General features: G+C 39.7%; 1 protein-coding gene across 1 annotated transcript; it reads right to left on the bottom strand.

Annotated features, from left to right (window-relative positions):
- Window positions 1-200: 200 nt before the first annotated feature.
- Window positions 201-22,128, bottom strand: rybpb (RING1 and YY1 binding protein b). The gene is made up of 5 exons (XM_057337506.1): window positions 21,939-22,128; window positions 21,183-21,308; window positions 4,639-4,896; window positions 4,442-4,549; window positions 201-3,345 (listed from the first exon to the last, which is right to left on the bottom strand). The coding sequence occupies exons 1-5, from the start codon at window positions 21,962-21,964 to the stop codon at window positions 3,096-3,098; spliced, it is 768 nt and encodes a 255-aa protein (XP_057193489.1). The 5' UTR covers window positions 21,965-22,128; the 3' UTR covers window positions 201-3,095.
- Between the last annotated feature and the right edge of the window lie 1,772 nt (window positions 22,129-23,900).

Here is a 23,900-nt window from a genome sequence, read left to right as displayed (position 1 = left end):
ATAGAAATAGCTCATTCCAAGGTAATAAAAACATAACGCTTCATTATGTAAGGCCTTTATACACCTCTGAACACATGGTTATATACAGTATATTATGTTGCATTTATCTCAATAGAACCTCAAAAAATTAGACATTGAACCTTTTAGGGGCTATTTGGTGCTATGTGGAATTGTGGGGAAAAAAGACCAACACCGTCCCATTAAATTGAACATTTTATTTGTGGAAAAAACACAAGCAAAATGCATCAATAGACATTTCTACTGGAAGGCAGGGAAATTATAAAACGCTTCTAAAAGCAAAGTCGTGCACATGCCAAAAGTCGTGTCCAAAGTTAGCGTCAGATGAGCAATAGACAAGGAGCAGTGATCCGTTAAAAAAATAAAACAAGGGAAAATGCGCAAAAAATCCCAAAACACATTTACAAGTCAAATTATCGCAAACCCACAAAATTACAGATAACACAACAACTAGCAAGAAACGTAAGAAAACCAACTAACACAAGTTACTATGCAAAATGAAACCGTAAAAGCATTTTTACAAGACAATGACAAAATTAAAGGAGCCATGACTATACAATTTCACAAGTTTAACGCTATATCATGTAAACAAGCATTCTACATTTGGGTTTCTGACAAACAAAGCTAAAAAAATGTAACCATCTTTACACAGTAAATTAAGGTTACTGGTCGTACACAAGAACAGAACTGCTTGCGTGTAAAAAGAAAAGAAAACGTTTAGCTCCATTGCCATAGCCTATTATGTTGGCTTTTGCACCATTTTGAGTTATACAATAAGCACAGTTTCAATTCCGCAATCTTGTTTTTCCCTCTTCAAATTTAAATAAATTAAGATACAATTCGTTATTCTTTTTTCTCTTTACAGTTTTACAAAATTCAGGTAACCGTTTACGACAGCGGGTAAGGCAAGTGAAAAATGGCTATATTCATTAATTATAAGGAATGTTACACAGGCTATATACATTGCCTTGAACATTTGTTGACTTTGCAGGGGTTAATGCTGTAAAATCTCAATCACCAGAAAAACGCTAAACAACCACACCCCATATTTTTGTCAAACCGGTTCCCAATTTGCATACTTCTAGGAAAAATAAAACAAACAATAGTGCCTTGACAAGTGTATGTTTACGCTTAATTATATTTAATAAAATTATACTTCACAAATCTATATTCCTAATCAAAATCAATACAAATGCTTTGTATCCAACAATCAAGACCGGTTTGGCTGGTTAACATCACAAATATATCAAATGAGACAATGTAACTGATTCAATAAAGCCTTCATTTATACATGACGCATGTAGTCTATACTTCGGCAAAAGGTTGCCATTAGCACAAGAACCAGCCTATTCAATAAATCAGTTTCAACTTCAAAGTTGTAAATGAATCAAGTTGTGACAAACGCACATCTCATCATTTCATAATGTCCACAATTCAGGGAGAAAAACAGCTTTGAAGAGATTTCACTGCAATAACTTTATGCCAGATTAACTAAAGACCATGAATGAACACCAAGTACAATGACAAGAGCATTGTCCTTACAGAATCAATTTGAATGTCTATGAATTTACACTTGTACAAACATTCCGCATAAGTGAACCACATCAAGTGGACAAGAATTACACAATTGAAATGGATTATATTAGACTTTATTAAAATGTTATATCACACATATGGTAATTACATTTTGAATTATTAATTTGCCTAGCACATCATCAATATCAAATTCCTTTGGTCCTTCAATAAATAAAACTCATATAATATACACAAACTTTGTACAAGTTTAATACAGTTCAAAGGGAGGAAACCTTTCAATTTGCAGGACTGCTAGACATCTTATTTTGAGTTGATGAAGAATGGGAATATCCTGTGAAATCATGCTATTGAGTCGATTTAAAATGTGAGACATGAAAACAAAGTAAAAGTACTGAATGCTTTGACAGGACAATCTGCACCAGACATCCACATCAGATTCTTCAAATGTTTCATTTTTGTTTTAGTTAAATCATCAACATTTGAGAAGAGTGGAACAATTACATGAAAGTCTTACAATTAAAACGCAGCCGAATAAGGCCCTATTGTTAAAATCCATTTCTTTCTGCAGGATCCACAATGTAGTTTAAGGCCTACAGACCAAATGAGACGTCAAACCCTTGTAGTGTTATTACAATACATCATATGTATTCCAGGATGCACAACAACAAAAAAAGTGATAATTACGTTTGCGCAACCAGACGTTGAATCACTGAAGTTTAGTTTAGCACAAGAACTGAACTTCTGAATCCAAAGCTCACATCATGCACGTCTCCTTGCAGTTAGTAAATCCCAGACATCCGCACCATACCAAATGCTGTTTCACCTAGTCGGGGATCACATTTGCGGGTGAAGCCAAAGACACCAACGCAACTGTTCAAATCAGTCTTGTAAAATGGAAATGTCCCAAAACAGAAGAATGTAGCCTGACACCAGGATGCAAATATTTCCATTGTCTTCGTAGATTTAGCGGCATCTGTTTCAATGGTGTGAACGCCAGCCAGAGGACTGAAACCATTTCACGGTGTATGTAGCACCATTGTGGGAAGTTTCTCAGGAGTTTTCGGTAAAATCACTAAGGGCTTGAGCTACTTTAGCTGAGCAAAGCATCAACAAAACAAAACATACAAACAAACAAATGTCTAAAAGTAGATGCAACATAATAAATAAGACCAATAATGGTCCAAAATAGTTAAAACGCATGTGGTTATTGTGCACAGCGGACATTTACAGATATATATTTTTAACAAAAGAGAAAAGTCGTCGTTTCAGCTGCACATCCACTTACAAATATAAAACAATACATACAAGAGTGGGATGTCTCCAGGAAAGCAATGTAGGGATTATGCCCAAAGGCCCAAATCCACGGTCTAGTGATATGCTTTTGCACCATCCACGTGAGTGTTTTTGTAACGTGTGTGTTTAAGACAAAGTATATCCATCTTCTCAGTGACAGAAATGAGTCGGCTCAGGGCAAAGTGGAGGAGAAAGGAGGAAATATACATCCCTTGGAGTTCCCACTGTTTTGACGGTGTCCGTGGCGCTCAGAATGACTCGTCGTGCCTGATCAAGAGGTGTCCCTTTGGGGTTGAAGCACGGGATGAACCCTTGTCCATGCTCTCGGAGCCGGAGCTCTGGTGTTGCAGTTCCGAGCCGGCGCTGGAGGTGACTGTAGAGGAGGAGGTGGAGGAGGTGCGCGTCTTCTCCTTAAAGTCTGTTATGATCACCGTGACGTTGCCCACCGTGATGGCCAGCTGCTGGGCTGTGCTCCTGTCGATGTTCTTCAGTTTGGGCCTGTGTCGAAAAGAAATATTTAGCATCACAGACCAGTGAGATTTATAATGAACAGCATACACACCGAAGTTAAACCTCAGCACAACTGACATTCGCACAACAGCGTGCGACAAAACATACAACACAGAATAAAACGCCACATTTCCAGGCCAATGCATGGCAAAGGCAGAAAGCTGAATCTCATTGATTGGCATTAGCCTCAGTTGTTAGCTGCCTGCAAGACAATGTGACACAATGAGCTCTTCTGGCAGCAGCACACAGAAACAGAATGATGGGAAGCCAGCCAACAGGGCGTGTGTGGGGGAGTAAAACTGTGCTGCTCATTTGAGATCAGCCCACGACTCATTCAGAGAGAAAGAGACAGACACAAACCGAGACAGAGAGAGAGAGAGAGAGAGAGAGAGAGAGAGAGAGAGAGAAGTTTTACAGTGACTTGCGCTGTGTCTGCCAGCTTTGTTCACTGTCAGAATGACTTACAACAGATTCTCAAGATGACAAGCCAGATCTGCAGCTACATTTATTATTATCATACTGCCATTATTCTGGCTTTCATACAGTGCCATTCAGCCGCTTTATGAGAGAGGAAAAGAAAGGACACCACTCCTGATACTAAACACCAAGGATGGGAATTGTTAGGAATTTGGCAATTCTAGTTCGATTTCATTATTGATTTTTGTACTGCTATTAACTAAAAACAACATTGTTTCCAAAAGTAGTTTCTTCTATTGAAATGATCCTTTCCTGCAACAAAACTCTATTAGTCTGTTCCACTTTTCTCAACTGTATATTTCACTTTACATTGTCACAGGAACAACCAGTCCAATATTTTAATGGCTTACATTAGAAAAGGTCAGTTTGTACCTTGTTTTTTGATTCAATAATTTAAAACAATTCATAAAAAATAAGTTCCCAGTCATCCAAAAAACAGACAAAACACTGACGGACAGAGTATTTTAGTACAAATGCAGACGGTTCGTAATCATTAACAAAACTAAATGTCATGAAAAACTGGTCCTGAAGTGGTTTTCCAAACCTGCCAAAGCACCCTGCAATCCCCTAAAATCACTTTGCGAAACAATAAATAAAGACAAGATACCTGGAGATGTGAGAGTTCTTGTTCTTGGTCTTGGTTGTAGATTTGGATTTGCCGGATTGAATGCTGTTTCTTTCACTGGGTGGGCTTTGATGAATGTCTGACTTGGGTCTGTAAAGAAATCAAAAAGACCCTTGAGGATACGTGCTATAAAGCACAACATCTGAGGGCTCACATACCGTTACTTGTGACAAACGGACCTGTTCTTTTTGCTGTTGGGTTTCTTAGTAATAGCTGGTGTGATTTCTCTGTCTTTCTTCTCTTTTTCAGGCTGCTCCTTCTCCTTCTCGCTCTTGTCCTTGTCCGCGTATTCGCTGTCGGGTGGATTTCTGTCGGGTTGCTCCCCCTCGCCTCGATCCTTCTCGGGCTTTTCCTTTTTCTCTTTCTTTGGGGGAGGAGGGGTGGCGTACTGCTGGGCCACCTGCTGAGCTACCAGCTGGGAGTTTATCCGGGGTTTCCTGTGGGACCGAACGGAATTGAACGGAATTGACAGTCAGTACAAGTAGCAAACCAATACAGTAAATGATGCTGAGCCTGGACGTAATAGACAATCACACAAAACAAGATTAATATCAAAAGTAGAAGATATTACCTGTTTCCCTTGAGTAATTATTCTTAAGCACAAAAAGTTAATACAATAAACAGGGTTAATACAAGTCAATCTTATTCAACAGCATCTTTTAAAAATACCACATAAAATAGTTTTGTGTAAAAAACAATTAACCTACAGTAAAGCTTTTGTATTTTTGTAAAGGAATTAATAAGTGCTTTAACCAAAATACAAGCCTAATTTCTGTAATCACAATAGGTTTTATTTACAAATCAAGGGGCAATATAAATTAATTTAGGGTAAAATATTTGATGCTGCTATAAATGCTTGACAACAAATGCAACACCTCAAACAAAACTTAAAGGGATACTTCAGGCTTCAGTCGGAGTTATAATACCATGTATACTTTACTTCCAAGCGGTAGAATGGGAGTGAATGGGGGGCAATTTTTTGAAGCTCCTAAAAGCCGGAAAAACAAGCCTCTAGTTTGCCTACAGCGGATGTTAGACATTATCATTAATAGCATTGTCAATATGGATATTTCTCTTAAACAAACACATCGATTTGCTTCAGAAGACCTTTGTTAAGACCACGGAGCCATGTCGAACCATTCTTTGATCGATGGATGCACTTTTTGGAGCTTCAAAAAATTGCCCCCATTTACTCCCATTATACCGCTTGGAAGTAAAAGTAAACATGGTATTATCACTCCGACTGCATTATTCTTCAAGAAGAAAGTCACATTCACTTAGGATGCCTTGAGGGCAAGTAAAATGGGGAAAATTTGATTCAAGCCTGAAGTATCCCTTTAAACTTCAGTCAAAACAGCAAAAACACTTGAGGGGAACAACAACATATGGTCCCCTCCCCTGCAACATATTGCAACACCAACAGACATAATTTGCTGTACATAAATCCATCTGCTCTCCATTGCACAGTGTACACAAAACCCATTAAAATAGTCTATGGATTGCACTAAGGACATTAAGACATACCTATCCAGATAATGCCCTCTGCAGGCATTCCAGCACTAAAACCCTTTCACTAATGCTCTGTATGTACTGAAGGCCTTTCGGCAGCAGCGTGGGTCTGCTGAATGTGTAATCTCATTACTCTACTGCTTTAATAAATGATGGTATGGATCACAGGGTGGGACATTTCCAGCACTGTCACTGGGATTAATCAGATTAGTTAGAAGGTTTGGCCCCATCTGTTACAATTTCGGATGGAAAGCATCTTTCAATCTGCTGGACCACAAAAATTAAACCAATGCTGTCATAACATGGGAGGCACAACATTTTGCCATCAATTAGTCACAATCACTCAAAACCAAATTCCATCATCACAGAGTGAAAAATATATATATTTTCCCAGAAAACAAAAAGAGAACAGTGCTAGATAGAACCAAACTATCATTTTAGTGCATATCAACAACAGCAAAAAGAAAACCTGTGGGTGAAAATGTTTTGGGAACCTCTCTTCTGCTTCTATGCGTGCAACATGCACTAACAGCGGGAAGGCATGCAGCGGCTGTGTGGTGGAGTTTCTCTATCCTGCGCAGTGTAGAGTTAATTAAAAGCCGAGGGGCTACGTCTGAGATCTGAGGCGCAGCGTTACGCAGCTCGATCCAGCTCACGATCCTCAAGCATAATGGCCAACATCTGGCAGCAGCTGGGGGTATCCAAGGATTTCAGCAGAGCTACAACCTACCAGTGTTTTTCGCTTTGTGTAAACATTTTCAAATGGGAGTCCTCCTTAGCTTAATCTATTAGATCGGTTGTGGTTGTGCATGTTTGGCTCTTTTTGTTTGTGGTTCATTTCTACAGCTTAAGGCAAGCAATATTCTTCAAGTGAGTAAGTTGACACTAATGCATTACATCCATGCGGTAGATGAAACACGACCGCAAGATTTCAGCAGGTCTTATCGACATCCTTTACCTCAAACCATTTACCAAAAGATACCCCCAGATAAAGATAACAGCTTTCTTTGTTTTGAAGAAAGCCTGTGCCCCTTAGATAGTAGCGATGTCCCTTTCACTCTCCATGACTGATGGGACATAGTCGCCAGTTCGCAGAAACCAGCCAGTGAGTAGCCAATCAATTCCTCATAATGGTCAATCATGTTCAAGAGGCCAGCACAACACCAATCAATAGATCCTCTGAGAGGAATCTAGATGAGCGTTCAGGTCCTCTAGGAAAAATACTAAACAGCATCTAATTTTTCGGGGTGGGTCGGGACATTTTATTCATATAATAACAAGGAAAATGAAAACTACTCCCTACTTGGAGAGAACTAATATATGTATTTATAGTAATATGCCCGGGCCATCGGGCAGTCCTTTATGTCGAGCCCTGAAACCCTGAAAATGCTGCTCACGTCTGGTGAAAACAGCGTGTAAGAATCAAAAATATCTTGAGTAACTCAAGTATCAAACAATAGGCTTTGTGTTTCACGGATTTAAATTTACAGCCAAGTGAAGCACCTTAAACACTGTTAACCAGTCCAAAATTATAGTGAAAGCAGCACATAGCCTCAACTCATTTACATCTTCAAATATAATTCAAAACAACAACAGCACTCCCACAAAAAAAGTAATTATTAGCTATGGGTAATAATGTAGCTATAACCTTGGTACATTTACCTAGAACTCAATGGATGAAGTACTCTGGAAGCACAGTTACAGGTTTCAGGGAAAGTAATTGTTAGCTAGTCAAAAACAGTTGCCAATGCTTACTGCACAGTGCCTGGCAGTAGTGTTGTCAAAAGTCCCGGTACTTTGGGTCCAAGTCCGTACCTAAAAATAAAAAAGTTGGCGGTACCTAATTTTCATAAGACCCGGTAGTACCGATGTACCGGGTACTGATGCTCTGTCTGACAGGTTGTCAGTCGGAAACTTTTTATAGACGCAATAAGACATGATGAGCGGATAAGCGCGGCTCCGATCCACAAGAGATGCGCACAGAAATACATCAGAATAAAGTCATATCACGAAGAAAACAAACAGACTTTTGTGGTAAAAGGAGGCAATATTCGGATTTATTTGATTAAGTTCAAGCGGTAAGTTTCAAATTCTGTTCACGTTTGCATTATGAATGTTGCATCATACAGTATGTTAAATTAAAGGTTACATTAAAATAAACGTCCCTGTTTGCGTGTTAATTTGTTAGCGCCAATGCTAATCCAGTCAAGTGTCCTTAATAACCATTTAATGCTTTTATAACTGTAATGGGGTAAAATAAATGGGAGGACAGCCTATCTGAAATCTATGTGCTAGACAACTAGCATACTGCATTTACATTTATGCATTTGGCAGACGCTTTTATCCAAAGTGGCTTACATTGCATTATCCTATACATTTGTTTCCAAGTATGTGCAATCCCCTGGGATCAAACCCACAACCTTGGCGTTGTTAATGCCATGCTCTTACCACTGAGCTACAGGAAAGCTACACTGAGCTACAGGAAATACTAACTGCATGACTAGCAATGTGTATTATTTAAAAGGCCACCTAAAGAAAAATATATATCTGTTGCATTTATTATTTTAATATACAGTTACCTTAATGTAAGTAATCTTGTGTAAATGCAGTATAAAAACTGAGGTTTGTTTTAATATTGCATATGCATGTATGTTTAGTAATATTCTAATTAGAATAAGTTGACTTACTGAAGTTTGTTCTATTTGTCTTATACAGCAGCAGACTGAGGGGATGTTCATCAGCATGAAAGACCCCAGTGAGCACACAACAGTTTCAGCAACAATGAACTTGTATACTTCATGTATACAAAATGGCATTGCTTTCTATACATTTATATTAACAATGAGCTTTATTAATAAAATTGTGTTTCAATTAGCATGTACTGGTGTTTTGCTTTGGTACGGAAATTGGTACCGAGAACCGTGGAATTTTACTGGTATTGGTACAGACTACTGAAATTTTGGTACCGTGACAACACTACCTGACAGGTTACAAGTGAGTCATGGTGTCTTTCCAGACGTCTGTGCACTGATGATGTGCTGGTTTGAGATGCTTCCAAATGTTGCTGTACAGGCAAATAACTGCTTCTTCCATTGTTTCCAAGCTTAAAATACTTCTACTTTTTTACTGCAGTACACTATTACTTCCCAAGTTGCTATTTATTAAATATGATCACAGTCATTATTTTAAAATCATCACACTTTACATTACATTAGAGTACTTCAAATCTGTGTTGCAAGTAACAAAGAGGCCAAAAAGAAATAAACGAGAAACGAGACCAGGCACAACTCAATCAGTCCCATCCACCGTAGCACACTGGGGAACTTTCTCTAATCCAGCCCAGGGATTTGTCAAAAGTACATGATCCTCCACTTAACAGGTACTTGGCTCAGTTTCCCTCCTGAAGTGGATCCAAAAATCCCTTCCAACCAGAGGTTTGCCTGGGAGTCTAGCACTGCTAGGTCTGTGATTGATTTGATTAACCTCCCTATGGTGGATCCCCTGCCATGTGGAGATTTTATCGCGGCAGATCATCAAGACAAAAAAGGGGCGAGTGTAGGAGCCATGAATCAGTGCCAGCTGTAACTCAGCCATGAGAACTCGCTGGCATGTCGTGACTGCCGTCAACACTCCGAGAGCACGAAAAAAACCACACAACGCAACCCACATCACAACCTCACCCTGATGAGTAGGACATGCATAGAAATTCAGGTGACATATTTTTAGGAGAAAGCATTTAATTAGGGTTGGGCCGATAGACGATGACATCGACCATCGCCGATAGATGACAGCCATCATGATGTTGGGACGGCATCGTGATTCCCCTGCATGACGCAATTTTCATCATCAGGAGGGTCCGCGGTCGTCCGCACATCCTGTCTGCGTACGCGTACAGCACATTCCCAAGACAAATGTTGACAGCCGAGTCCACAGTATGACATTCTGCGCATGTGTCAAGCTCGTCCATTCATGCTTATCCGCAGTTGGGTATGATTTGGAAGCTCTGCGACGCGTGTGTGCGTGAGACGGAGATGCGTCGCAAACAGTGAATCGTAGTAATGCGCTCACGTTGTGTGTGTGTAAACTTGTCAATGACGACCTGAACTGTGCGCGTCCGCAATGGCAGCTGGAAACATCAGTGCCGCCTGACCCGTACAGTTGACTTATCACACACACACACAGCCTACACTGGTGGGCTCACGATCTACTCGTCTTTCCACATGAAATAACAACCGAAAGAAATTCCAAATTTGCAGGTCGTACATGTGCGAATACTTGTGAAAAAAATCATGCTGTCTTGAAATCTGGTCACGAAATGTGTTTTGGTCGCAGTCTGGAGCACCGATATAATTGTTTTTAATGTTTTGGCAGATGGCCATCTAGAAAACTGATATACCCCAACCCCCGCCTCGCCCCTCCGCCCCCGATGTCATCGTCCATCGCAATGTTTCACTATAGGCACTATATAGCACTATAGTACTAGAATTAACCCTCACTCTAATAAATAACAAAAATATTTTCAATTTACCCTCAATTTCAAAAACTTCATTTTGAAAATGCATGAATATACTAGTCACAGTCATAAACCCAGACTTCAGAATCCAATCTCATTGCACAGATCTGTCATTTATTGCAGCATATTAAAAAATAATTCTCAGCTCCACATATTAGACAACGCTGTTGTTGATAATGAGATTTACAAACAGAACAGCCCATAAGGGAGATGAATATCGTACACCAGCCTGCCTTCTTTATCAGAGTGTCCCTTTGAAATTTCCTTCTAATTATATTTTTAATATTTCTAGACATTTCATATTTGTCATTTAATAACTGTTACAAGAATTATCCCCATGCATGCATATTCTAAAGCAGAGCTCTCCTGGCATTTTAAGATGCCACTTTGTAATTAATAACACCTCACAGAGACTTTAATTCCAAGAATGGCAAGCATTTCTGAGATACTACTGTACAGGCTTCAGTTAAACATTAGTGGTGCGATAAATTACAGCAGTGTTAAATGAAACAGATTGCTTGTAGAGGCAAGACGGAATGAGAGAATGCTCCAGTGAATAGAAGCTGCAAAAAAGCCCTCAATTAACAGCTCTCCATTTCAAGTACAGCATAACCAGGCAATCATGCCCATTGACTCTTGCATGCCCTGGTCGTTCTGCAGATTGTACAGTCAGGTCAATAGAATAGATCTCACAAAGACACCTGTTAATAACCTACTTATGCATGACACCAGAATGCAAGGTCGTGCCTTCATACATGATCTAAAAAGCAATCTGTTGGTATTCAATACAGTCGTAAAGTTGAACTAACTACACAGCCTTACAAAGAAAAATTCAACTGATGAGCATGAGGATTTGATTCTTGACTATTGAAATGTGTAAAATCTTTTGCAAAAGATGTTTCAAGTGCAAATTCCTGTCATACAATAAAACGCGCCAATGTCTAAGACAAGAGTATTGATAATTTTGAGCTACAGGAAAAAGTGAAAAATACGGATTTTGGACGAATTTGAGATTTTCATAAAAAATAAATACATTGCCCTCGTCTTCCATCCCAATGCTCCATATCGTAATTAAACATCTTTAATGATCTTCATTTGTCTACGTTTTCTGAGAGGTGCACTGTCTGAATCTTTCCTAATACAAAGGATGCGTGTCCATCGGAAGAAAAGCGCTTGCGTGTCTCGGTATTACTAAATGCAGGATTGAGAAAAAGTGCGGGACTGATGTTAAAAGAGTTATTAAGAGAGATAACGTGCAGGACCTGATTGATGCGAGTTATAAGAGCTCAAAAAGAAAAAAAGGGTTATTAAGAGCTTTCATAAAAAAGATTACAAAAACAGAAACGAGCAATTCAAAAGTAATCCGTGCGGCTCCCGAGCGATTCGCGAATTGATCGGTCTCTAAAATAATTATTAAATATCATCTGTAAACTACAGCTTCTGCGACTGAAACTTCGGACGAATATCAATCGCACCCAAATGCCTTACTCACTTAGAAGGGCAGAGCTCTAGAAGTGGAAATTTGAAAGGGAAACTGGCCACTGTTTATCATAAAATAGCCGTTTCGATCACACAGGCGAACTGAATAATAAACATCAACGGCATTTTCTCTTTATCCGAGACGACACTTGCATTTGTCCCTTTCAGCAATGCTTTTTGCAGGCGCAAACATGACGTATAGAGTGCGTGATTCTGGTTGGCCCAAGGACCAAAAAAGACGACGCTGTTAGCTGTTATCTTAATTCTGATAGGCCAAACAAATCCAGGTGCTGGACCAAAGACGTTTCAGACGCTCGAGAGTAGACACCTAAAACCCCACCCACGGAAAAAAAACCTCTTGAATTACACGATTCATATAAGTGACCTATTTTGGATTAAAAACGGCAAATTTTGCCGAAAAGCGACTAGTTTGCAAGGAATGCCTTTCAGTGTAATGATGCAGGTATGCCTTTCAGTGAATCATCTCATTCCTATAACAATGTTTTTATTAAAATACACATTCAATTAATTTAAACAGATAATTAATTTAGACGATAATAAATGAGCTGTTAATATGACAGTAATTTTTAATGTAATTTAATTTTAAAGTAATAATAATAGTTATATTCACATCAGGCTACTGACAATAGTGGAGTGCTTAACTTCGTGTAAATTAAGCCTATTTTAAAGCAATTTTTGTACACTACTACACTAAAACACAACTAGAACATTTCTTGACAGTTTCCGTTACTGCTTACTTCTTTTGCTTTGAAGATGCCTCTTACATCACTCCCATGCCGAACGCGACAGCTTCGTGCAGTGGCAGTTTGCAGAAAGCCTTGATCCTCCGGTGAGCAGCATTAAGCGTTTGGCTGGTGGGGGATGATGAAGCTGCCATGTGTGTGCGTGTTGAACAAGCTTGGGGACCGGGCTCCCATAAGCTATTCTACTAAGCGATTAGTGGCTCTGTGCCTGCTGTACAGAACTGAGATAGAGCGATGAGTGCACCTCGAGCGCAGGCCAGGCCTGGGGTTCTTGCGCTGTCACTCTCCAATGGGTGGAGAGACATTAAACATTCATCTCCACCTTCTGGAGGGATTCTGCCCTCTTTCTTCCCTGAGGAAATTGCTCTCTGGGGAGGAGATCTCAGCAGTGCAAAAAATCTAACTGTGACATCTCTATGGATGTGAATTGCAATGGAAAAACAGGGCAGTTAGCCGACAGTGTGAGAAAGAAAAATCCAGATGGAATCTGCAGATTTGTTTTGTGTTTTTAAAAGAGAAACACACTACAAACAGAGTACTACACTCCCATTGTACATCTAAAGTAGGGCTGGGCATAAAGAAATCGAGCAAACGTCTTTTTAAAATGTGGTCGATTCGATATCGATTCTCAAAAGCCGTGAATCGTTTTTATTCTTTCATATTTCCGCAAGCACTGAACATTCATTAACCTGAATGTTATTGCTACTACTATCCACTAGATGTCACAACAGGGAGCATGCATATCTTTCATTCATTGCTTAATTAAGGCGGATGCATGCGTGTTGTCAAATTTAACATCAACTTCACATAAAAGGCAGCGGTTCATATGATTGCAGCCTTTCTTTACAACTAATTTTGTGAAATTTTGTTTTTTTTATGTACATATGTACATTACTTAAATGTAAAATAACCCGACCCTGCTTGATCAAGGTGACTTATGTTTCAATGTACCCAAGTATACCCAAAATAAAGTTTAATATACAGGTTTGTGGCTCTTCATTTCTTTTTTTAATTCACCATTGTAATCTGATGTTTACTGATCTTTTTAAAGAATTTTCTATAGGATTTGTATTAAATCTATAATCAATGACTCGAATTGAAAGCTTGTGAATCGGAATCGAATCGGAAACATCAGAATCGATACCTAGCCCTAATCTAAAGCATTATCAAACTAGACACAATATAAATTGACACACAAGGGGTTGGAGGATGTATTTTGAACAAATCTGAGTTTACTGCCGAGTAAACAACCGTACAACATCTCAAATATCTTGCCTCTCTGTCCAAGAGAAGGTTTCCTATCTTGTCTGACCTTTTAACACAGGAAACCAAACAATTCCCCTCATCACTCAGACCAGGTGTAGTGGTTTGTGTTTGCACACACAGGGACCCATCTATCACTAAGAACTTGTCACATTGCATTTTATACAACAAACTGGAAAAGTGATCCCTTTCTAACAGACGCACTCAACCTTGTGTCCTGGCTTTGCCTTTGACCTGCATAATAACAGGTCACGTATCACATTAGTATGAACGGGTTAAAGGTGTGCAAAACGTACCCTATTCAACGCAACAACATACTGAATATTTATGTCTAGACTGGCTTGCTCTGTTAAACTAATAAAGAGAAATTTAGAGAATCGCTTTTTGTTCAGCTCTCAAATAGAAAAGCATGTCTCAATTGCGCCTTTGTGATTCTTTTTTGCACAGAAGAAAGTTTCAATACTGGGTTGTACTCCCACATTTAACTAAAAAGACCATGGTCTCAAAAAGATTTGGAGAGTAAAGCCATGCTTAATGTGACATGCATTTTAAGATGTTGCCATATATGATGGTTGTCAAACTTGGTCAAATATGTCCAAGTTAATGTGTTTTAACTGCATCTGTGATTATTAGGGATGCACCGAATGTTCGGCAACCGAACATGTTCGGCCGAAAATAGCAAAAAAGGCTGACTTGTGATACGATCAAGCAGCAACCAGCGCAGAGAGAGAGCGAGAGATGCGCGTGCGCTTTATTAATGCAAACAACGCAAACATTTTGGAAGTGTGTGTGGAGCATTTTAAAAAGTGTCAGTGAAAGACACAGCACGGGACTTGTCTCGCAGGAGTAAATTTCCGAATGAAAGCGTCTTTACCGGTCAGTAACTTTACTTCAGACGAAAGCTTTACTTCTGACAGTAGCCCCACCGCTCGTGACATCCTTTGACATGATACAGTCATCGCGTGCACTCAGTCCCCTGTACTAAACAACTTGTCAAAGTATGTTCTGTGCATCCCGGCCACGAGTGCACCTTCTTAGAGAACAGTCATCTTTTGTGGGCGGAGTTTGGAGGAGAGACGTGAATTGATATGGTTGTCAGTCAGCATCAGTCAGAATTGCTTGCATTGGATTTTTTTTCTTAAAATCATTTTGCAACGTAGCCTATAATAATCCAACAGTTTTCGTTTATTCGTATTTTTAGTTTATAGGCCTAATGTTGAATGACACTTTTTAATGAACTGTTTTGTTGTAGGGGTACAAAGTAACTTACATTACATTCTTTTAGCAGTCAGTATAATATAGGCTATTCAATTTCATTTTTTGTTTTAATTGACTTTGTTTTGCTCAATATTATTTTAAGTTGTATTGTATTTATTGAAAAGCAAGACAAATTATAAAAAGCACATTTTGACTATTCAGTTTATGCAATAGAAAATGGCTAAATAAATAGAAGAAATGCAAAAAACCATGTTCGGTGTTCGGTATTCGGCCAAGTGTTTCATTTTTATTTGGCTTCGGCCAAAAATTTTCATTTCGGTGCATCCCTAGTGATTATTTGACGATAAGTAACTTAAAATATTTTGCGACCACTTGGTGAAAAGCAATTGCAAAAATGGCAAAGACAAATTCGGCTAGTTGCAAGAAAACCTGATTTGATATTTTATATGTGCCTTAAAACACTTCTCCAGAAAACAGTATAGTAGGTTCACTGGAAAAATGCTTCCCTGCCACCCTACATACATTATTTGAGAATCCATGCCCTTATTGCTCTGAAGAATTTCAATGTGTCACAGAAAAATACATCAGCAAGCAATAAAGTAAGATGCCTAATCCACTAAACTCTAACATCTATATACAAACAAAGCTGGAGATGGAATAGCTTTATTTTTCCTCCAGTGAAAACAGATTCCAGCTCATATCAAGAGGGGCTGTCATTCACGTCAGCTTCCATTGACTGTTCTGCTATCTTCATTAACCAGCCACTTCTCGGTGTGGAGCATCCCTCAATCAGAACAGCTTCGGTTCCTACTCGGTTATCAGATTAAGTGTGGTCGCTGAATGTCACTGGCTGTGGTTATGAGTTCTACGCATGAGTCAGCCGAACGGCAGTCTGCTCTGAATGACATGTGGCGGAGAGGATGGGTGAGCTCAAGGAGGGAGCACCCAGTGATTCCCTGCGCTGGGTAATGATGTGCTCTATTCCACCTTGCCTCTGAGAGCCTCTCAGCTGAGTGAGCACGCGCGTCCCAACAGAGCCGTCCATCAAACTCTCTGTGAAGTTCCCCCCAACCCCCACCTCACCACACGTACAACACGCTCGCTCGCTCACCCGCACTCATTCATTCTCTCTGCTTTCTTTTTGTCCCTTTCCTGTCTCTCCTCCTTGGTGCCTTGTCATCTGCCTTCCTCCAGAATCACAAAGCCAGCAATTTTTTTAATACCTAAATCAGTTTCTGGCCAATCTAAACAAACACAATGCAGTCAAAAAGTTCAAAGTTCGAAATCACATGAAAAATCAGAGACTTAAATTTGAAACATGGAAACTTCAAGAATATCAAGATTATGCGCTGTTTCTAGGTCACTGTTCAAAGTACAATCTCAGTTGGAGTGCATTCGGTCATTACAGCAAAAAGGAAAATACCAAATATTTCTAAAAGTTTTGAAACTAGGTCATTTTTTGGTATTTTTTTCAATCAGATTTGTAATGAAAACATGTATGAATGGAGGCCCACGGTATAAAACAGTAATGTAACTTTTAAACTTACTTTTAACCAAAATTCACATGAAAACATGTATTACTCACATAGTACTCAATATTTTATGAGCTACTTGCGTTACTTGCACAAGTCACTACTAAAGACCTCTATTTTACTTCTACAAGACACCTAATAAAACTCATGTATGACCTCACTCTAGTAAAAGATGTCTATTGTGCCAATTTGCTTAAACGTCTTCAGTCTCAATAACTGGGGGTTTCAAATTTCTTAACACACCGGTGCAGATTAAAAGCTTATGCCTGATGTTTAGAGTGAGTCTACTGATAAGTGTGGATAAATGTGTGTTAGTATAGGCAAGAGGGAATATGACACAGAAATTAACCGTGTTAACACAGCCTGATTATGTAATTCCATTATCCTCAACAATCTGCACTCAAGCAATGGTGATTAAATTTACCGGATTGTAAATCTCTGCTCCATCAATTATACACAGAAACTAATCCTTGTCAATATTAGGAAGACAATAATATCTTATTTCAAGCAGAACCAGGCACTTAAAATCTCAATCACTCTTCACACTATTAATGAATATATGCGACCACTATGAATTTCATTGTCAGAATCTCATCTGCTTGGCTTGCAACTGGATGCACAGCTTTGTCAAATAAAAACAATTTCATTTTTATTTTTGACTGCTCTGTGTGTACACTGTATATGGGAGTTTATCTTTAGGTACCTACTGGTTTGATTTTCAAAAACAGTTCCTGAAACAATTCTCAATGCATCTAAATCTTTCAGAAAGAGCATAGAGCAAATTTACAGGGGACTAAGGTGGCGTGTTAACAATTCATGGTAATAATTGAGCACAAAATCCAGAGTTAAATGATGAACAAAAAATTAGCCTATGTAAACAACCTTGCATTGGAGGCAACTTTCATTATATGTGAACGAAATATCAAAATTAAAATTTCATATCATTTAAGGAAATTAAAGTCTATGTTACTTCATTGACTTTTTCTTTTGGATAGATTTTTTTCAGATTTATCTAGACTGAAAAACATACTTTGAAAGTATAAAAAATAAAACTCTGGCTGGGATCCGGCAAAGACCTCTTCAGGGGAAGTAAAAGTAACGTACACCCGTGCTGAAGATCAAGGTAACAGCCCAAACGGCACTTCCCCCTGATCCGGTACATCAATCAACTTAAGAAAACCCCTAATGGATTCTTCTCTCTAACCTGTAGGTGTCTGATACAGATCTTGAAACACAGCAACCGCAGAATCGGATACTGAAGCAAGGTGTTGCATTCTTCTCTCCTGTTCTAGGAATTCCAATGTAATATTAAAACATGATGACTTAAAGGGATAGTCCCCCTAAATTAAAATTCTGTCATCATTTACTCACCCTCATTTCATTGCAAACCCATGACTGTCAAAGCACAAAATTAGATGATTGAGTACATTTACATGATAAAAAAACAGAAAAAAATTTCCTTTGCGTTTTTTAAGTCTCACGTATACACGACAGCATTATCAAAACGATCTGCATTTACATGGATCCAGGAAAACGAACAAAAACGATGCATCATGCATGCCGGGCAAGAAACCCTACGTGCTTGTGCACATCCGCATACACTGTTTCAATCTAAAAGCGCTTTTAATACACTTTGTCAGCGTGTATGTGTGTTTATAGTAGAGTGCATATAAATACTATGGCTCCGCTGGTTGTAGTGGTGCAGTAAATCTACTTTTTGTTGGAGAAATGATAATAAGTATGTCAAGCGGCACAAACATGTACCATGAAGGCCACCATTATTGTTTGGGGTATACTTGCGCATGCCTACAGACTGAACGCGTCATAACCCTAACCCTAACTTCCAGTCCCCCAAAACGCCGTTTTTGTGTAAATTAACAGCCAAAACGCATAAATGGATTTCCGTTTTAGTTGAAAACGGTCTTGTGTAAACGGCCTCTTAATGAATGACAGCATGACTTAATAACAACCACTTTGAATGATGGCTATTTATTTTAAATCTACAAGAAATTATATGCAAGGAATTCTGATTTTGATAGCTATACAGGAAAAGAGATCATAGCAACATTTTCCTTGAGGCTTGACCATTTTTCTTGTTCATATCACTCAAAACAGAACATAAATTTTGTTCTCATTTCTTTCGACTTCTACACCAAATTACAAACCACATCACTCAACGAACAGTGATTCAGTATGGATTTCTGCCTACTTGACAGTACAGTGACCCTAGATAACCTCCACTGCCATGGAAACACAAGGTGAGCGAGTCTATGGAGTGTGCAGCTGCTGTGTGGGAAAAACAGCCAAAGATAGACCCTCCAGCAAAGCTGTCATCCAACATATACAATCGTTCAAGTTGTGCACACGAGGATGTCTCGTTTTAACCATAAACATAATTAATTCGAAATGGTTTAAAAACACACAACACTTTCGAGCGTAAAATTGCCGAGCCCTCGCATAAGTGAACATCCAAACCTTTCTAAGGTCTAATGCAGAGTCAATTAGGCAAAAAGACCTGCTTGCTTCCGTTCTGCTCAATTAACCCCTTTATTTAAAAGTTGCTTTTAATTATCATCTTAATATACTGACACCGGCACACACAGCTCACAGAGAACCACATCGCAGTGTGAGAAAATGGTCACTCTGCCTTAATCTAATCAGATCAGGGTACGCAAAGATCCTGAGGCTGTAAACAGACCTTCTTGACACAACAAACCCGTGCAACACTAATCTGGAGCACCATTACACAGAGGGATGCCGCATTCTTTGAACTCCAAAGACCAACAAAGATAAAATAATTGGCGAATGGAATGCATTACACACCACAAAGGCCCATTCATCGAGGCAAAGAGATAAAAGGTGCTAGGATGAGAGCGTAAACCCCTACACACTTTTAGGAGAGAATATCATTTCTCTGCAAGCACCCCACGCTGCCTCCCGTGCACCACTGGAATACATCAAACGTGGACAAGATGGCTAATTAGTCCTCATTACAAAGGGAGCCAAGCTTCTTACATCAGCAAACAATCGCATCCATCAAAGGATGACAGCGGAGATCAAACAGAGACAGAGCGGCCCTCATCAGCAATATCGTGAGATTCTATTTGGCAGAATGATAGATGCTGGGCTTCTGCCAGCGAGAGAGGGACAACAGCATAGCATCATTTCCTGTCATTACTATGAACGTAATGCGTTTGCATTCTGTAAACAGATCCACGAGTCCTGCTGGGTTTAGAGGGGAATAAACAGACTAATCGTTGCTGACAATTACACCGCTTTGGCGGTTCTGACTTATCCCGACACCTCTTCTTTTCTCCAAATGTCAGAAAAGCACTGAGTGTAAAAGACCAGATGAAAAGGTTACGGCTTGTGGATTACTGCATGCCGCATATTACTCATAGCTGTAGACACCACATCAGTCAGCTGATGAGAAGTGTTGGCGGGTTCACACATCATAAACACAGCGAAGCGCAAACAGACGTAGAACATACGAAACTGAGGATACACCGCTACGTTTTCTTACAGGAACAGGAGCGTGACGATATTTCAGGCAAACCAACCAGACTCATACAAGAACTTTTGTTAAATTGAATGACTTTTATGAATAGGTTCGCTCACCTCGACCTCTTAATAACAGCTCTTTCTAACTGAATAACACAGAAATTACAGCAATGAAATCATCAAATTAGACAAACCGGAAAGACGGCCTTAAAGTCTGGCTCTTTGTCCTTAGGTTAATATGACAGAAGGTTAACTAACTGGTGAACAGCATGTCAGTCTTAAAAGCAAAGATTGTGAGATTTCTACAGTGGCATTGACGTTAATAACCTTTGGCTGTCAAATCAAAAACAACTTCTTGACAACCTTGATCATTTAATTTCTGACAGCTGATTGACCTTTGTATATTCACAACCATATCTGGAGAAATCACAAAACATTTGTTTCTGTATTGTTTCTGAACACCAAATATCTCTATAGGAGTTTTAGGGAGAGGCAAGCAGATGCAGCAGCATAAAAACATTATAAACACACCCAGACATTAAATCCCTTTCATCAACCTCAACAAATACCAGCCATGACTCTCAATGAGAAAGAAATCCAACTTAATTCGAAAGCCACCCAAGATCAGCATGCTGCCGCGTTGCATTGCCAACAGCATGAAGCATTATCATGGAGCTGCAGGGGAAAGCATCTGCACACGTTTACGATAATGCGAGACAAAGAAATGACGAGCACAAAGTTTGCCAACCACTGCATTGACTGAATCTGACTGCCAGGCTGAATCTAGCGCCAGTCACAGACAAGCAAATGACATTTAAGAAGATTGCAGTTTCTATGAATCCCAATAAGCGAATCAACAAGTAAAGAATTAAAATCATATGCATTACAAACGAGAGCTGGATCATTGCACTGCAGGTGTCCTAAAATAAATGCCCATAAATTACCTGGTAGACGTGCCCTTCCGTACATCACAGATGCTGCATTTGAACGCTTCTGCACTGTTCCTGAAAGTGCACACGCTACAGTCCCAAAAGCCGTCGTCCGCCGATGGTTTGGCTTGTCGTTTTGGCCTTTGGGATAAAAAAAAACGAAATTATTAGGGTCAGCTTCCACGTTTGCCCCATAACACATTCCCCGAGTTATACTGGCTCATATAACGTTACGTTAACGCAAACGAAGAAAAGCCACTGGCACAAAGTGACAGAAAATCCGACCAGTGACGCCTGAGGACGGTTTATTAGAACCGGAAAATACTGGAAAAACACGCTAACCAGCTAACTAGCCACGGTTATTCCCCATAGCCCACCGGGTTTAACAGAGACATTAAACACTGAAAGGGTCTAGATTCGTGTCCGCTGGCACGGCAGCTAACGTTAGCCAGTGTGCTAAAGACATCGCCTCGGTGAACGGCGTGAAATTGAATGTCAAATCCGTCCGTTTCGCTGAGAACTTCGACTAAAAAAGCCCCGTCCGGAGAGGCCAGGCGTATCCTGAGGAAAAAATATCTCCTCTTTGTCTGGGTATGACCGAGTCTTGTGCGAAGAAGGGAAAGCCGCCATAGCTGCGCTCGTTTCTAGCTCGAGCAACACAAACTGGGAGAAAAGAGAAACACTCGTCGAAAAAAGCATCCGAATATCCACCGCGCGGAAAAACTGCACCAAAATCGCCTCAGAAACTACCGACCGTGGACGCTTTCTTACCTGGTCGGGCTCTTTTTGTCGCCCATAGTGAAAAAGAGACTCTCAAAAGACCGAAAAGGGTTCGGTAATTAACAATAATTGCGTGTAAAGGTCCGTGTGTGCGTACGCTGGATCCACACAGAGTGAAGCGCTCGCAGGCAGGCTCGCCTTCCCCCGACTGACTGGCTGACTCTAGGCAGGGCGAAACGACTGCGGACCCCGTGACTCCGCCGCCCAATCACCGCTGTCTTCGGTTTAAAAGTCTCGCCAGGAATAATCGGCACGGATAGAGCGATAGTACTACGCTACTGTCCGATTGCCAAATGTAATTAGTGCGCGTGCAAGTCGAGGTGAGACACGCGGGCTGGATGACTGACGGCCACTGCGTGAGCTGTGCGATGTATCACCGGCAGCGGTGTGTTTAAATGGGCTCTGTGGGGGAAAGACAAGTTCAAATTGGGACACCGCAATACAGGGGCATATGGGCGTTTCTCTTTATGTTATAGCGGACTATTAAAGCAATCTATCTAACTCTATATCTAAGTTATATTCAAGATAGAGGGGTGGTTTACCGCACAGGGATTATCTTAAATCAGGACTAGGCCTTAGTTATATAAGGACATTTAAGTAGTTTTTACAAACATGGCATACAAAAAACATCACTTGTGTGCATTTTGAGACAAAACAATGGCACTGACGTATTTTAGGATATGTCAATGCAAGTTGTTTTTAGTTTAGACAGCTGTAACATTTACTGCAGTCTAGGACTAGTCTTAAACCCTGAATGGGAGACCACCCCGTAGTGTTATAAACCTCAGTTGGTATACGATTTGGTTAGCAGTGAACAGGTCATGAGTTTGAATCCAGCATAAGATGTATGCATTAAAATTAAATTCAGTGTAGGTAGATTTAGATGCATAAATGTAGAACGAGAAAGGGTTTTGCACGATGAAAATTGTATTTCAAGTCCTCTAAAGTCATATGGAAGCTTTGTGAGCAAAAGATCACTCTTGACGTTCTTCACAGAAAACCAGGCCCACCATCATATTGACTTTTTTTCTCACATTCAAACATGTCGCAAGAGACACAAGAACTAATTGAAGATACGTCTGGTCCAATCCATACTGCACTAATGTCATTTTTTATTAATAAAAGTGTGTTGAGAACTAAAAACAACGATTCTCTTAAAAAAACTACTTACTTACCTCACCTGTTTTTGTAGCTCAAACGGTAAAGCATCGTGTAAGCAGCGCAAGGTCACGAGTTTGATTTCCAGGAACACACACCCTGATAAAATGTATACCTTATAATACATTGTAAGTTCCATTGGATAAAAGCATTTATCAAATGCATTAAATCTTAACTTCACCTGTTACACTTGATTAGGAAAAACAAACCACCAGCATATGAAAAGATCACACATAATGAGCACCAGACTATATGATATGAGTGGCTCTTTACTTGCGGACATCATGATTTCGATTCCTCAAGTGGCTAGCCTTCATCTGTGGCTCCCATTTATTTTAGTGTGCGCAGTGAAAACAAACCCCCGAAGAGGCCCCTCATGGCAGAGACAAGGGCCCCTGTGTGGGGGATATGAAATGTGAATCATTAGCTCTTGAGGGTTCCCGCCTCCTCAGTGTCCCCTTTTCTCTCCGTGGAGAATCTGTGCTGTTGGGTCTCTCATTTAACGACAGACTCATAAGTTTATTATTGACTGATGTTGACGGAGGCTGTGACATGGTATTCTGAACAGAGGTAAAGAAATGAGTTACAGCTGCCAGTTAAAAGATATCAGCTAAGAATAAAAAAATAAGTATGAAGATTAAGAATTGGAAGGAAAATGATAAAGAAATCTATTTCAATTGCAAAGATCAAGTCAATATTTTGCTTCTTGTCTGAGTGCAGAAAACTTGGAGAAAAGTTGAAAATACCTGTCAGATTTCTAATTTAGCTCGTCTTAAAATTAGAACGGTACATTTG

Source organism: Triplophysa rosa, linkage group LG7 (assembly GCF_024868665.1).
Source record: "Triplophysa rosa linkage group LG7, Trosa_1v2, whole genome shotgun sequence".
NCBI lineage: Eukaryota > Metazoa > Chordata > Actinopteri > Cypriniformes > Nemacheilidae > Triplophysa > Triplophysa rosa.
This window is presented reverse-complemented; position numbering and strand designations above follow the sequence as displayed.